Source organism: Populus trichocarpa, chromosome 10 (assembly GCF_000002775.5).
Source record: "Populus trichocarpa isolate Nisqually-1 chromosome 10, P.trichocarpa_v4.1, whole genome shotgun sequence".
Classification (NCBI taxonomy): Eukaryota; Viridiplantae; Streptophyta; class Magnoliopsida; order Malpighiales; family Salicaceae; genus Populus; species Populus trichocarpa.
The window spans coordinates 16639436-16653788 of record NC_037294.2 but is presented as its reverse complement, the minus strand read 5'-3'; the positions used below and the strand labels follow the sequence as shown (position 1 = coordinate 16653788).

The window sequence follows — 14353 nt, the reverse complement described above, 5'->3', positions numbered from 1 at the left end:
TTTTTTTAGTAAGGATAGAACACGGTATTAAATAAAAATAAAAAATATTAAAATAAATGCTTATTGATTGTTACCATATAAGTAATATAATATAATTTCACTGTAAATAAATTTCTTTAAAACAACAATTTCGACATTAAATTCAATAGTTAGGACTTAGGAGTGTGTTTTATTTTTTGAACTCATAGATAAATTAGTCAATACAAGTCTACTGGATTCATGGCATATTGATAATTGCATGAAGGATGTCACGCACTCTCTCCTAGAAACATTAAGGGAGCATGCACGGGGGTCCAAAATTCATTGGGCCACAGCAGTGCTTTTGAAAACCAAACGGTTTCTGGGCTGCGGCTGGGAAAAAACAGCCACAGGCGGTGTCCAAGACGACGGCGTATCCTCGTCTTGTGGTTGTTGTTCGGGAATGTTTTATTTCCGGTGTTCATATTTATTTGTGTCATTGAAAACACTAAAAATAAAACTCAGCCATTCAGTTGTTTGTTTCTTTTTTTCTTTCATAAAGTAAAGATTGTGGATAGGTTGTGAAATATAAATGGTAAGTAACAAAAAAAACTTCAAAAAAATCACGAGTTACCCAATGATCATAATTTTAATATGAGATTCAATGATGAGTCTCATGATGTTCTTGATTTTTTTTTAATTAATATTTAACGTGTAAAACTTTTTAAAAACTAGACAATTGGTTTTCAAAAGTGGTAAAATGATATTGGTTTTACTTTTAAAATTCGAAATAAATCATTTTTTCTGTTTTTATTTAAAAATAAAAGATAAAAATGGCAAGTGACATGTTATGGAACTCAAGATCCATTAATAAAATTCCACGAAGGTATTTTCTAGTGCTATATATGAGTTTTAGTAAAGTATTTATATGAGTATTTGTTCAACAATCGAATATTTAATAGATAAAGGTATTTTTTTTCTATGATAAGGATATTTTCTAGTCTCCGATACTTTTTTTTTTTTATGATATTGAAGCTAACTTTTACATCAATTTGATATATTTTAAAAAGTTTAATAGATTTTTTAAATACTAATTTCAAAATTTAAATTTAAAAAATCAATAAAGTTTAACCAGAACTGTCCACCTATCAACTAAATATTAATGAAACATTAAATATTAGTCAAGTGAAACATTAATTAATTTAACCAAAACTGTCCACGTATCAACTAAATATCAGTCAGTATCACTTAATTGCAAGCTGACATTATTATGTTTATTTAAAGAAAAAATTGTCTATGGAAAGTGTATTTGATTTTCAAGGTTTTTGGGTCGCCCATTAAAGACTCGGAACTTCTATTTGAATTCAGAAATTTTACTGGCACCGTTGTCTATTTACTGCTTCTTTTTTGTCCAACAAATGCCAACTCATGTAGGGTATTTGATATTGCGTTTTTTATCATGTTGGGATGTGTTTTAAAAATTTATTTATTTTGAAAAAAATATTTGTTTAGTACTTTTTTATATAATTTTAATATATATATATATAACTGGCCGAGGAGCATTGCCCAATTAGAGTGCTATCTAGATCTGGATAGCTATAGCTCATCGGTGATTTGCGTAGTCATCCAAAAACAGGTGAAAACTGACCATGAATACATCAATGACAAATCTGGGAGAGGGAGGGAGGGAGGGAGGGAGGGAGGGAGAGGAAAGGCAACAGCGTAAACAAAATGAACACAGCAAAACTTGACATTTTATCAAAATATGATCTTAGATTAATCAACTTACTTAACTATGCACCATCGATATTAATTAGGATGATGGTCGTAGACCTACAATGCTCTAGGAGAAGACAAATTTTCTCTTGGCCTCTATATATTTCTTGATTGACATTTTCTTGTACAGCTGCAAATTAATGCAGATCATGGGTTTCTTTTGAAGTCCACCAGCTCCACCAAAATTCATCCACAGCTAAAACGTACGGTCATGACAAGTAGACCATTTCCATGCTTGTATAAGATGCTTAATCCCGGTCCCAAAAATCGTTTGCCCTCTCTCACGTTACACATTACAAGCTAGTCATCATCTCATAAAACACAACCTAGCTAATTAATAATAAAAGACAAGCGTGAAAATAGCAGTAAATTCATGATATATATTAATTGTCTCCTCGGACCTTGCTATGTAACAGACCCGAAAGCCGGCAAAGATATATAGCTGATCCTTTTCTGCATGCATAGTAGCTAGTCACTGTATATCCATTAACATATCAACTCTCCTTCCAAGAATTCCATCGATCGATCGGATGCTCGAGAAATAATTAAGGCAGGCATGAGAAGGGGCATAACGTAGAGACCAAGAAAGACCGGAAGAAATGCAATGAAAAGATCATTTATAATTCAAGGAAGAGGAAGATATTGGCCAAATATAGGAAGAAGTTGGCCATATATATTTAGTAGCAAGTGCTAATAATGAAGAGAAAGGGATGGTATTGACAGTTCTGGTTAAAATATATAGTTACGGCGATGAAAATCAAGAACTCTGATCAATTATGAAGAGGGTTAGGCCCAGAAGGTACTAGCCTCTTCTCTACACCGTATATTGGATCAATCTCGCTAGGTGGTGGTGGTGGTGGCGGCGGCCCGAGATGTAGCCCCCCTTTCATTCTTTGAAACTGATTGCACCAATAACTTGAAGTACTTTTACGAGGGAAAGAACTAGGAGAATAGCGTTGAATCTTGAAGCTGTCGCGGTGGTTTCTTGAAGAGGTATCAAGTGAAGCATAGTTAGGGATTCTAGTGGCTGTTGATATGACAAAGAAGAGGAGTAGCGTCAAGATTAGAAGGCGGTACTGACTAGAAAAGGAAATTGTTGAAGAAAGAGGGTTCTTCATGGTTGGAAGGGAGATAGAGATCGAGGTCAAAAGGAGATGGCGAATGTTGAAGAGATGGCTTGGAGAGAAATGAGAAAGGGAAGGAGGGTGGGGATAGAAGAGAAGGGGTTTTAATGCCAAGCATGAGACACATGAACAAATATAATTTCGCCGAAGAACAAAGGGGGCCACTTTTGTCGACGGCATTACCTTTCTCATCAAATTGGTCACGAATATATGTATGTGAAAATATTGTAGGGTATAGAGCCCAGAAATTCACTTAATTGATTGTAGGGATGATCAAAGACAGGGGGGAGGGGGATGTAAATGGAATAAGAGTTCGAATATATTTTAAATTGATGTCAAATATATTAAATTCATTTGAATAATTGGGTGTTAACTATTTTTTTTCTTTATTTCTTTTTAAGTGAATTTGACTAATCTAATTTGATGATTAATTATTTAATAAACAAATACTAAAAGACATGGTGAAAAAATTGTTTACCATGCCACTCAACACGGAAACACAAATCATTGTAATTGCCACCCTTTTTTTTCCATTCATGTTTTTTTTTAAATTACGCCATTTTAAGATCAATTTGATGGCCAATTTAAACAAATTTATTGAAGAATTCAAAAATGAAGGATTAAGATGAAAAAAATAGAGAAAAGGGTGGCAATTTAAAATTAGGGTGAAAAGTTCACTTTCATCCTTTTTCTTTTTAAATGATAACTTTTCAATTCCTCAATATTTCAAGAATTTAATTATATCCAAAACTTTATTTATTTTTATTTTCTTTAGCTCTTGGTTTGAGAGCAAAAACATTTTAGTTGATATTAATTTTGACCATAAAAATATTGATTTTAGTGTTAATTTGTTTCACCAAAATATTCTTTGTTATTTTTACTGTCTGAAATACTAGATTTGAGCTTTATATTTTTTTGAGTAAAAATTAAATTAAAAATCAAAATTTTTTAACACGAGTATAAACTCATGGCATAAGTTTTCAGCAACTCTCTAATGACTTTGAAACTTGATTTACAAACAACACATTATTTACCCTTTGATAAAAAAATATAAAATCAAAGAGGCAACACAAGTTTGCGTGCGCACTCGGACTTTTTTATTCTTTATTTTATTTTTCTACATTTTACACTTTAATCCATTACTAAAAGATAATTTGGTATTTTTTTTATTGGATATCATTGAATTTTTTTTCCCCATGAAATAATAGCATTTTTATATATATTAACAAATGCTCTCTTTAAACAGCCCTTTGTGTTGTTTGATTAAATACCATTTAATCTTTTTTTTTCTTTTTTCATGAAATTTTATTGTATTATTTATTATAACATTAACCAACATTCTATTTTTGCTGAGATCCGCAATAATTTTAGTTCAATTCTTGATACCCAAACAAATACACTGTTAATAACTACACTTTATATATATATACGCCAACTAGCTAATAATATAGTTATCATGCCTGACAAGTTAACTCGGGATCTAAACAATCCATGCAGTTGGCCTAGAAAGACTTTCGCGATCCATTAAGTCAATCCAAGACCAAGGTGGTCCGCCTCAGCCCGACAAAAAACTGTTTTAATTATTTTTTATATAAATAAAAAAACAAAAAGCTAAACAACGAATACCTAGCCTCGCATTTTTAACTAACCAAAAAATTAATCTACAAACACCCAGCCTCGCATATTTTTTTAGAGTTTGAACAATTTTTTTGTGAGTGAGCTAAGATAATAGTTTAAGATCCAGAAACAAATTATCATTGAAGGCAAAAGGTCCAGAAAGCATAGTTTTGTTGTTTTACATGCAAAAACAAAATATTTAAATGATTTATTTTACTCGACCCAACCTTATACATGTAAGCTTACCACCATTTCAATTTAGTTACTAGTTATATCAAAACTTATTATATAAATAATAAAAAAAAGTTTTATTTTTTTAATGTGGGATTAAAAATACAATAGTATATATATATATATATATATATATATATATATATATTCACAAGAAGAAAATTGTGTTTTTTTAACATGTAATAAGAAATCTTTTTGATTTAAATACTTAAACTTAAAAGAAGAAGATAATATATTTTCAATATAGAATAAAAAACTTTTTGAAATAATCTCTTAAACTTTATTATTTACAATATATAACTTATGAATTATTTTTTAATTTTTATTAAAATCTTAAATATTTGTTTTAAAATTTTATTGAATTGACTCAAGATTTGTTTTCTAACCATATAAAATATGGGATCGGGTTTAATAAATATGGCTAATAGTACTCTATTTTGCTGCAGGATCGCTTTGAGACCTCTCATTGCATTATGTTGAAATTGTAGCTTGAAATATAATACACAAGTTTTTTTCATGATGAACGAATTAAATTGGGGTGAATTGCAATATTAAAAAAAAATCGGGGGAAAGTTAAAACTCCTGTTGACCGATAATCCAATACAGGATTTCACAGTATCATATATTATGATTTTTCTTAACTCTGGCAGCATTTTTGTCTGTGTTTCCCTTTTCAAGTATCGACAAATTACTCGACGGAAGCTACACCTCTCTCCACCTTAATTTGTTTTTAAAAATAACTCATGTTTATTTTTGAATTTTAAAAACGCTCATAAATTTTTTTTTATTTTTTTTTATTTTTTAATTATTTTGATATGTTATATAAAAAAAAAAATTTTAATATATTTTTTTTAAAAAAACTTTAAATTTTTTTTTGCTCCGATATAAAACAGGCTGTTAGTTGCGAGGGCCGGGGACAAGGTGTGTGTAAATCTAAGAACCACGTATGTCCTCAACCGTTTGATTTGATAATCATTCAATTTCCGTGATTATATATATATATGGAGAGAGAGAGAGAGGGAGAGAGAGAGAGAGGGGTCACATGGATCCGGAACTCAAACTTTATGCACATTAACTGGGAGTGCCATTAGAGAAGAAGAGGTGGAGACCGTAGCTGAGAGTACAAATTCTTTGCAGTCTAATTCCAATCTCTTCACGGACGGGCATTGCAGATAATGCCATGGTCTTCGGATCTACAGAACAACAAGGACATTGTAATTTATATATGACGGTTGATGAGATCACGAGGAATGTGGCCTTATTGCCTGCCATCTTGAGAGGGCTAGCTCTTGGATGCTTGCTTCTGTTTTTTATTTCAAGATCCTGCCATGGCCTTCTGAGGTTCTTACGTTTCTAAAAGATCCAGATACCATCCATTCTCTTTATTCCTTCGATGTGCGAAGCGTGCTCACTGTCGTCTTGATATTGATAGAACTCCAAAAGTCTGTTAGGCCCCCCAGTACTCTTAGCTTCTTTCCTTTTCTCTTTCTAGACTTTTGAGAGTTTGTCTTTTTATATCTTTATTTTTAAATATTATTAATGACTTTATATATATATATATATCTGTAAATATGACTTATTTGATCTATTTTTTTATTTAAATTTAAATTTTTTAAATTATAAAAATATATTAAAAATAAATTCTTTATATATATATATTTTTAAATAAAAATATTGACGGGAAACAAAATAATATATTTAAAATTATAATAACAGTGGCGGTTAAAAATGTTTTTAATTTAAAAATATATTAAAATTATTTTTTTTTATTTTTTAAAAGTTATTTTTAATAGAATCATATCTAAATAATTTAAAAATATAGTTTTTTTTATTTTAAATAATTTTTTTTAAATTTAAAAAATCATAATTTAAACCGAATTTCCAAATTCATGCACTTAAAAACGGGAACTCGATTATTACTATTTTTGTTTAACAAAACATATAAAATAAGATAGTTGCCTTCCATCTAATCTCCAAAATAAAGAAAAAAAGCGAACCCCCTCCCTCCACTTTTCCAGATCTCAACAACATTAATCAAAGTCACCTTCTTGCTTCTGCCTTGCCTTCATTATTACGAACAAAAGATGAAGCTCCCTATCCTCCTCCTCCTCCTCCTCCTCTCCCTCATCACTCAAACTTCCCTCTCCAAAGTCACCATCTCCGTGACTCCAACAACCCTCCAGAAATCCGGTGACACAGTAACCATTTCCTGGTCCAACGTTGATTCACCTTCCAAACTCGACTGGCTCGGGCTCTATTCACCTCCTGACTCACCTCACGACCACTTCATTGGCTACAAGTTCCTTTCTTCCTCTCCTTCATGGCAATCCGGGTCGGGTTCCATTTCCTTGCCCATCACCAACCTCCGCTCCAATTACTCTTTCCGGATCTTCCACTGGACCGAATCCGAAATCAACCCCAAACGCCATGACCATGATCACAACCCCCTCCCTGGGACGGCCCATTTTCTGGCGGAGTCGGATGTTGTCGGGTTCGAGTCGGGTCATGGGCCAGAGCAGATCCATTTGGCATATACGGATGATGAGGACGAGATGAGGGTGATGTTTGTGGTGGGTGATGGAGAGGAGAGGAGTGTGAAGTGGGGAGAGAGGGACGGGGAGTGGAGTCACGTGAGTGGGGCACGTGTGGTGAGGTACGAAAGGGAGGATATGTGTGATGCTCCGGCAAATGGGAGTATTGGGTGGAGAGATCCGGGTTGGATCCATGATGGGGTAATGAAGGATTTGAAGAAAGGTGTTAGGTATTATTATCAGGTAATCTAATTTTTAATTGATGTTTAATCTCTTTTTTTCTTTATAATTTATAATTCAGGCATGAGAAATATCCTTTTTTTTTTTTGTTTTTTCTCATTTCCATTATTTTAGTCCATAATTTAGCTTGGAAGAGTTCAATTTTGTTTTGCTGCACGGTTTAGTGGTTGCTTTTCTGGAGCTGCCTTGGTTTTGCAGCATGTTAGAATTTCTTTTTCTATTTTCAAAATCACATACATCCATGCCTTTAGGGATGAAAGCTAGATGGAAAAAGGCAAAGTTTTCTGCTGCATGTGCCAGGCTCATGCTTTTCACGAGATTGATAATTGAGTGAAAGATTGATTATTGGAATTTGGTTGCTTTTCTAATGTGCATTTTCCTCTTCTTCCGCTTGCTATTTAATTGTAGATTGCATTCTACTACGAATATCATTCTTTAAACTACATGTTATTGGCTTGACAAGTTGTTTCAATCGCACTTCATTTTCCTTGTTTTGCGCCGACTGCCAAACAACATAACGTTTTGAGAAACATTCTGACATCAGTTATCAAATCTGGAGTCAATCATAGTTTACATGGTCATCCACAGTGTAAAATTCTGCTTTCGCTGGCTCTTTTCATATGACCAGCTGCACTTTGATCTGTATTCACCTGATTTCTCTTTGTCATGTACATGAGTGGATAAATCGGGTAGTATTATCTGCTTCTTACCCAGATGACACACTTCTAACTTCACTGCAGCAACAACTGTAGTTGATGAATTTCAATTAGCTAGCTTGCCCACCATCTGAGTTGGAAAATCTTGATAACAGGTTGGAAGCGACTCTAAGGGTTGGAGCACAACTAGGAGCTTTGTCTCTCGGAATGGAGACTCGGATGAAACAATAGCCTTCCTGTTTGGGGACATGGGAACTTCAACACCATATGCTACCTTTATCCGTACACAAGATGAAAGCATATCAACCATGAAGTGGATCCTCCGAGACATAGAAGCTATTGGTGACAAGCATGCTTTTGTTTCTCATATAGGAGATATCAGCTATGCAAGAGGGTACTCATGGTTGTGGGACCATTTTTTTACCCAAGTGGAACCTGTTGCTTCCAAAGTGCCATACCATGTGTGCATTGGTAATCATGAGTACGATTGGCCCTTACAGCCCTGGAAACCAGATTGGGCCAATGCAGTTTACGGAACTGATGGTGGTGGTGAATGTGGGGTTCCTTACAGCCTTAAATTTAACATGCCAGGGAACTCTTCAGACTCAACTGGGACCCGTGCTCCTGCAACCCGAAACCTTTACTACTCTTTTGACACAGGGGCTGTACATTTTGTGTACATATCAACTGAGACCAATTTTGTTGCTGGGAGCAGCCAATATAACTTTATAAAGCAAGATCTGGAATCAGTTGACCGGAGCAAGACTCCTTTTGTGGTAGTCCAAGGGCACAGACCAATGTATACTACTAGCAATGAAAACAGGGATGCCCCAATGAGGAACAAAATGCTTGAGCACTTGGAACCTTTGTTTACGAAATACAATGTTACCCTTGCACTGTGGGGTCATGTGCATAGATACGAAAGGTTTTGTCCAGTGAATAACTTCATCTGCGGAAGCACTTGGAAGGGATTTCCAGTCCATGCTGTGATTGGCATGGCAGGACAAGACTGGCAGCCCATCTGGGAGCCAAGATCAGACCACCCAAATGATCCAATTTTTCCACAGCCAGCCAGGTCTATGTTCCGTGGGGGGGAGTTCGGGTACACCAAATTGGTTGCCACAAAGGAGAAGCTAACACTTACTTATGTAGGTAACCATGATGGAAAGATGCACGATATGGTTGAGTTTTTGGCATCTGGAGAAGTTCTCAGTGGTGATGACAGCATTAGTGTGGATGCTGGAGCCAGGATTGGGGTGGTTGATTCTACGTTCTCATGGTATGTCAAGGGGGCAAGTGTTCTTGTCCTTGGGGCTTTTGTGGGCTATATTCTTGGCTACGCATCCCATTCCAGGAAGCAAAATGGTAACAAGGCCAGCTGGACTCCTGTGAAAAGTGAGGATATATGAAAGATTACGAGGAAATTATGATGCTGGGCTATACTTGCAGGACATGGTTCCTCGTATTTTTGGAGCTTGTGTGCAATGGGTCGTTAAAGTTTCTGGTGCGCTAAAATGAAGCCCTCTCTAATTGTTTTCTGAGAAGATGAAGCCTCCTACTACTTTTGTCTAATAAGGTTTGCAAAAAAAACTACCTCATCGTACTTGTATACTGTAAATACTAAATACTAAATCTTTGTTCTGTATTTTGTGAGAATAAAAGCATTAAAAAGGATTGTATGATAGCATACGCTTTTGTAGCAACATGTTTTGATGGAGCAAAAACTAATCTGTTTGTAAAGTCGATTGCGTTGTGTTTATAAATTGCATTCCCTTTTAGGTTAGGTAACACAATGGGCTCTACCGGCCGTGCTTTCTAACACGTATTCTGAATTTCACAGCTAATCGCTACAGAGCTGACATAATTTCATGGGAAGTTTTGCTGTTCTATTTTCGGGTCAGAAGAAGATCAGTAACCCCATTTCTCCTACCTATGAGTTTGTGAAGTAGATCATATGGATAAATTATATGCCGAAGAAACAAAGAATAGAACTTTTTATTAACAATATCTTGAAAGAGACGCTCTCTTTAAATACAACTGGGATTTCAAGATGTCAAATGAATGCCGTTGCAACAGCTAAAACAGCAGTTATGCTGAAGGTGATACAGGCTGCCCAGTGTTTCACTTCCCAAGCAAATGACGTGTACGTTGATTAGCTCCTTTCACTCGAGAGTTCAGCTCATCCACATCATCACCAAGGTGATCAAGGGCCTTATTTTGCCTGCGTTAGTGACATTGGTTAGATCAACTAGTAGCTTTGCTCACATAAAATTTTGCTTTTCAAGGTTGATAATGAGAAATATTCTTGGAAGAGAAGCAAAAAATGTTGATAATGAACTTTTAATGCCCCAAAACATTTTACTTTTTCAATTACGAGTGACATCAAACTGACCTGTCAAGTTCACTTCCCATATCAACTGCCGTGCCTTTTAAATCACCCAAGATGTTGCTTAAATCTGAAAGCGCATCATCTTGCTTTGCCTTCTCTACCTGGTATCAGCACACCCATATATGCATAAATCTCAACATTACACCACACTTTTATTCTCCCAAGTTCTAATCACCAGTGAAGTACACTAACCTCAACTTCCTGCAGGGCATTTGTTGGTTCAGGAGGAGGTGTTGTAATAGCTGAACGTCCTTTAGGAGCTAATCCCAGCTATTCTCTTTCTCCTTTGCTGTATTGGTTTACTTTGGATGGTTTATCTGTAGCCAGTAAAGCAGATCATAGAAGAACATAAGCTTATGTTCAAGGCAACGATTTTTATAAAATGAAACAAACCAGTGATGATGGAAACCTGCTGTGATCAAAGGTTCTGTTATGTCCCGGGTCTTCTTTGGCTTCCAAGGCTTAGAGAAGATGCCCCCGAGATTGTTTAAGAGCTTCTCTCCCTGACAATAGCAGTATAAAATCATTAGAAGTTATCCCTGACAGTAATAATATGTCTGTGGAAGGAATCCCAGTAACAAGACCCAAAGGAATCAAAGGGAAAAAAAGGTATTTTTAAAACAATCAGATATGCTCTTCGAGGGTAATCAGTATGCTCTTCGAGGGTAATCAGTATGCTCTTCGAGGGTAATCCATTATAAGGTAATGTGTATGTTTTGAACGTTCAAGCAAAATAAAAAGTTCCCTTCTTTAGCAACTACATTTTTTTTTCCCTGTTGAGGGTTCTCTTGCCAGGCAGACAGTTGAAATAAAATGACATTATCCTTATAGAATTTTAATACTAAGCCTTAGGTACGCAGCATAGCATCATGGTTTGCTTTCTTTCTAAATAAATTCTCACATCTCAGAGAGAAAACAGAGACTTCAACCAAGTTATTGAATCGAACTGATGCCAACATAAATTTTCTCTCATAATAGCATGGACCAAACGCCAAGCATATCTGGTTAGGGGCATAGAAAAAGTGTTGCATTCCAAGACTGTGTTTTTCCTTTCAAGCATATGCTCAATAATTGCATGGAGATTTGTTTGGAAAAATCCTTGGTGGTGTTATCAAATTCAACCGAAACAGATTTATCTTCGTAGAGGCATATAGGAAAAGGCCCTGTTGATGACTTAAACATACAAATTGCTCAACCTAACATGATGCACTACGGATTGCTATTGCAGCGAGTCAGAGAACATGGAAATTTGTTGAGTGCTGATCCCTAGGCTGATGGATTTATTTATATTCAAAGAGCAAAATCAGCCAAAATGAACCAAGCCTGAACTCTGAAGATAATAAAGACTAGAATTTCAGTATTATCATCATCTTCTCACCATTCTTTTTAATAGAACAAAAATCGGTTTTCCGCCTCGAGCAATGCGTACGGAAAATGATTTCATAACAACACATTGAGCTTACCTTACTGAGATCCTTATCCATATCAACAGCCATGTTATGGGTCCTGGTGATTTGTTCACCCTGAGCATGCAGCATATCTACTATCTAGAGTCCTTGTAGCATCTTGTTTGATGTCCTCAGCAATCCTGAGGCAGTTATTAACACTGTTTGTTGTCTCCTCAGCCTTGTAGGCAGCGTATTTCTCCAGTTCTTGAACGCTTTGGTTTTCTAGCCCTCCCGAGTCACGGAAATCATTCTTGTATCTGTCTTTATCATCGAAAGCATTATCGAGAACATTAAGCATGGACTCGGAAGAAGCTCGTTTTCCGAGATGAAGTGTTTGCTTGGCATTGGATTCATCATCTGAATCAAAAGGGTTAGAGGTAGAAGAGGCTGGAGGGTTCACTGAACTTTGCTTGGTAGCTTTATTATTCGCAGGTGATTTCCCAAATCCAAACATTTTGAGTATGAGCAAAGACTGAACACATCAATTGAAGACTTGCTTGGTTGGGAGTGCAAAACCAGGAAAAGAGAACAATAGAGTCTGCGTGAAACTTCAATTCTGGCACCTAAACATAAACAATGCCAATCAGCTGCAATGACAACTAAGATTTTTCTTCCTTTCCATTTTCTTTCCTTAACGAAATAAATGCTTCATGATGCTAACAGGTGATTTTCCAACCATTTTTATTAAATCTCAAGACGAACACAAACATTAGAAAAATCCAGAAATTAATTACTAACACAACTCCAATTGACACAAGTAGATGAGAAAAACGAGAGAGAACCAGAAACTGTAAGCTGCATTTCGGAAGACATTAAAGTTAAACAAACATGAACGGATCCCAACTGCTCCTTCTGGTTATCTCGGGTCTTGAACAACAGCAAAAAGAGAAGCCAAATTAATGAAACGCACAACGGAATTTGGCCCAGAAGAGTGAAAATTACCGTTCCAACGAATACAAAATAGTAAATTCCTGGTCTTTCCATCTTATCCAGACAATTGAGTCATATTTTCAATAAGAAGATATCACGAAGAAAAGCATAAGAATCAAACAACGAAGGAAAAAGAAATAAAAAAATCTTGTTTTAAAGAAATGCAAGATAAATGGAAATTCAAAACAAAATCACTAGAACTAAAAAAGGGAAAGCAATAAAAGAATGGGTACCTGAGACCCGAATGAAAGAATGAGAGGAGATATTATAATTCTTGGGCGATTGCCAAGAAAGGTTTCACGCAGAAGACCAGTGCCAGAGGATGAGAATCAGAGGGAGGTTTGTTTATTAAACTCCTTCTGATACAAGTAATACAAGGAAGGGAGATAATTTTTTAGCAATATTCTCTGTCTATCTGTCTGTGTTTGAAAAAATCAAGCAGATGGGAGGCGCCGCGAAAAACAAGAAAGGCTCTTCTTTCTCCCTCTCTTATCTGAAATCTCGTCCCCATGGAAATGGAAGAAGAGTACTTATGTTATATAAGTTCCCCTTACGAATTTTCAGACCGTTGCGATTCCTTTGTCCTCTTTCCCTTCTCTATAATTTAATAAAATAATTGACGTTTTCAGTTTTTAAGGAAAGATTATTTAGCTTATTAGTTTGGATGGGTCAAGTTCCATGTTCGCTGCTTCTAGTCAGGCCCAATTATTTTCAAATTTTGTTTCCTACAGGATCAAGCCTAACTGGTTGTTGACTCAAAAAGGGAATATGGGCTCAATTCTTGGTGCTCAACAAGATGGGACCTCAATTGTTTTTGTGTTTTTGCGGCTGTTTTTAAAATTTTTATTTTTAAAAATTAATATTTTTAATATTTTTTTTATCATTATGATATTAAAAATAATTTTTAAAAATAAAAAATATATTATTTTAAAACAATTTCAAATAAAAAATTTAAAAAACGACCGCGAAGTCAAACACACTTATTAATATTAATCTTGCAATGAAGACTGAAGACACTACAAACACTAATTGATGTAGGACAGCTTAATGAATAAATTCCAGGCCAACTGGAATCCTACTTCTACAGGGAAACATAACACAGGAGCAAGCAGCGTGTTCTCCCCTGCTGCTCTTTTCCTTATTTCACATGGATTCCCCCTATTGAAGATTCCCTGCAAACTAATATTATTTGCTTAGAAATCAGAACCTTGAATTACGTCTTTAAAGTAGGACTTCAACTGTTTTGCTATTCAAATATATAAGTACTTTTATTAATAGGATTATGATTTGCAGCTTATAAATACAAGCTGCCCTTCTCGTTGGAGGACACTTTTGATTTCATTGAATAAAAATTGTCATTCAGACACATTAATCTTTTACTCATGGATTCGAGTGTTTTATTTCCTTGTTCGTGGACTCGAACAAAACACAGAAAAGGGACGGTGATCCTTTT

The 14353-nt window shown here is 35.2% G+C and overlaps 1 protein-coding gene and 1 pseudogene across 1 annotated transcript; one reads left to right on the top strand and one right to left on the bottom strand.

Annotated features, from left to right (window-relative positions):
* Positions 1–6653: 6653 nt before the first annotated feature.
* LOC7492891 (probable inactive purple acid phosphatase 2) lies at positions 6654–9873 on the top strand. The gene is made up of 2 exons (XM_002316063.4): positions 6654–7480; positions 8289–9873. Exons 1-2 carry the CDS (start codon positions 6791–6793, stop codon positions 9540–9542), a joined length of 1944 nt encoding a protein of 647 aa, XP_002316099.4. The 5' UTR covers positions 6654–6790; the 3' UTR covers positions 9543–9873.
* Positions 9874–10108: 235 nt separating this feature from the next.
* On the bottom strand, positions 10109–13487 carry LOC7481601 (putative SNAP25 homologous protein SNAP30; annotated as a pseudogene).
* Positions 13488–14353: the final 866 nt, after the last annotated feature.